General features: G+C 59.6%; 1 protein-coding gene across 6 annotated transcripts in view; it reads right to left on the bottom strand.

Annotated features, from left to right (window-relative positions):
• Nucleotides 1-552, bottom strand: part of rufy2 (RUN and FYVE domain containing 2) — an 88,874-nt gene extending 88,322 nt beyond the window's left edge. Inside the window, exon 1 of one of the 6 annotated variants that reach the window (XM_043712252.1) lies at nucleotides 127-530. In XM_043712252.1, coding sequence (XP_043568187.1) covers nucleotides 127-373 — 247 coding nt within the window. In that variant the 5' untranslated portion in view covers nucleotides 374-530. Of the gene's footprint in view, nucleotides 1-126 lie in introns of all 6 variants that reach the window. The other 5 variants (XM_043712253.1, XM_043712251.1, XM_043712255.1 and 2 more) reach the window with 5 other exon arrangements.
• Between the last annotated feature and the right edge of the window lie 505 nt (nucleotides 553-1,057).

Genomic DNA, 1,057 nt, shown 5'->3' on the forward strand with positions numbered 1-1,057 from the left:
GGGGGGGGGGAATGGGAGTTCGGGTTAGGGGTTGGGGTTGGGGCGGGGGCTGGTTAATGCCCCCGGGAGGAGGGAGCGGTTTGGGGGAAGGGTCAGGGAACACCGCAGGCCCGGACTCTCCCTCACCCCGCGGGGCCGCCTCCAGGCCCGGCTCTCTGCTCGTGGCTGCGGCCGAGAAGGTTTCTGACGCTTTCCGGGCGAAGGCGAAGATGGGAGCCTGCCAGGAGGGCTCGGCCGCGGCACCGGCCCCTTGCCCGGCTCGTGGGCCCGGGCTCTGCTCGTCCTGAAGCCGCAGGATCCCAAAAGGCCGCTCCCGATCGCGGCTCTCCCCGTCCCCCAAGCCCGGCGGCAACTCCGGCTCCGCCGGCTCCATTCTGCGGCGTTAAACCCGCCCTCACTCCCAGATCAATACTGGCTCAGGCCCGGCTCTGGGAGGAGCTTCCAGAACATTCCGACTGTTCACGCCCCTAATCCCAGACCACTCCCTATTCCTGACCTGGACACTCACTCCCCTAATCCCAGACCGTTCACTCCCTATTCCTGATTTGGTCACTCCCCCTAATCCCAGACCACTCCCTATTCCTGACCTGGACACTCACTCCCCTAATCCCAGACCGTTCACTCCCTATTCCTGATTTGGTCACTCCCCCTAATCCCAGACTACTCCCTATTCCTGATCAAGTCATTCCCCTAATCCCAGACCACTCCCTAATCCTGATCTGGTCACTCCCCTAACCCCAGACCGTTCACTCCCTATTCCTGGTCTGGTCACTCCTTTAATCCCAGACTACTCACTTCCTATTCCTGATCTGGTTACTCCTCTAATTGCAGATCACTCACTCCCTTTTCCTGGTTCTGGTCACTTCCCTAATCCCAGACCACTCACTTGCTATTTCCAGACTAGTCATTTTCCTTAGTCCCAGACTGCACACACTCTATTCCTGATCTGGTCACTCTGTTCCTGAACCAGCCACTCCCCTGATCTCAGACCACTTGCTCCCCTTTCCTGTACCGGTCCGTCCCTTAATCCCGGGTCACTCACTCCCTTAATCCAAGA

This window comes from Chiloscyllium plagiosum, chromosome 22 (genome assembly GCF_004010195.1).
Source record: "Chiloscyllium plagiosum isolate BGI_BamShark_2017 chromosome 22, ASM401019v2, whole genome shotgun sequence".
Lineage (NCBI taxonomy): Eukaryota > Metazoa > Chordata > Chondrichthyes > Orectolobiformes > Hemiscylliidae > Chiloscyllium > Chiloscyllium plagiosum.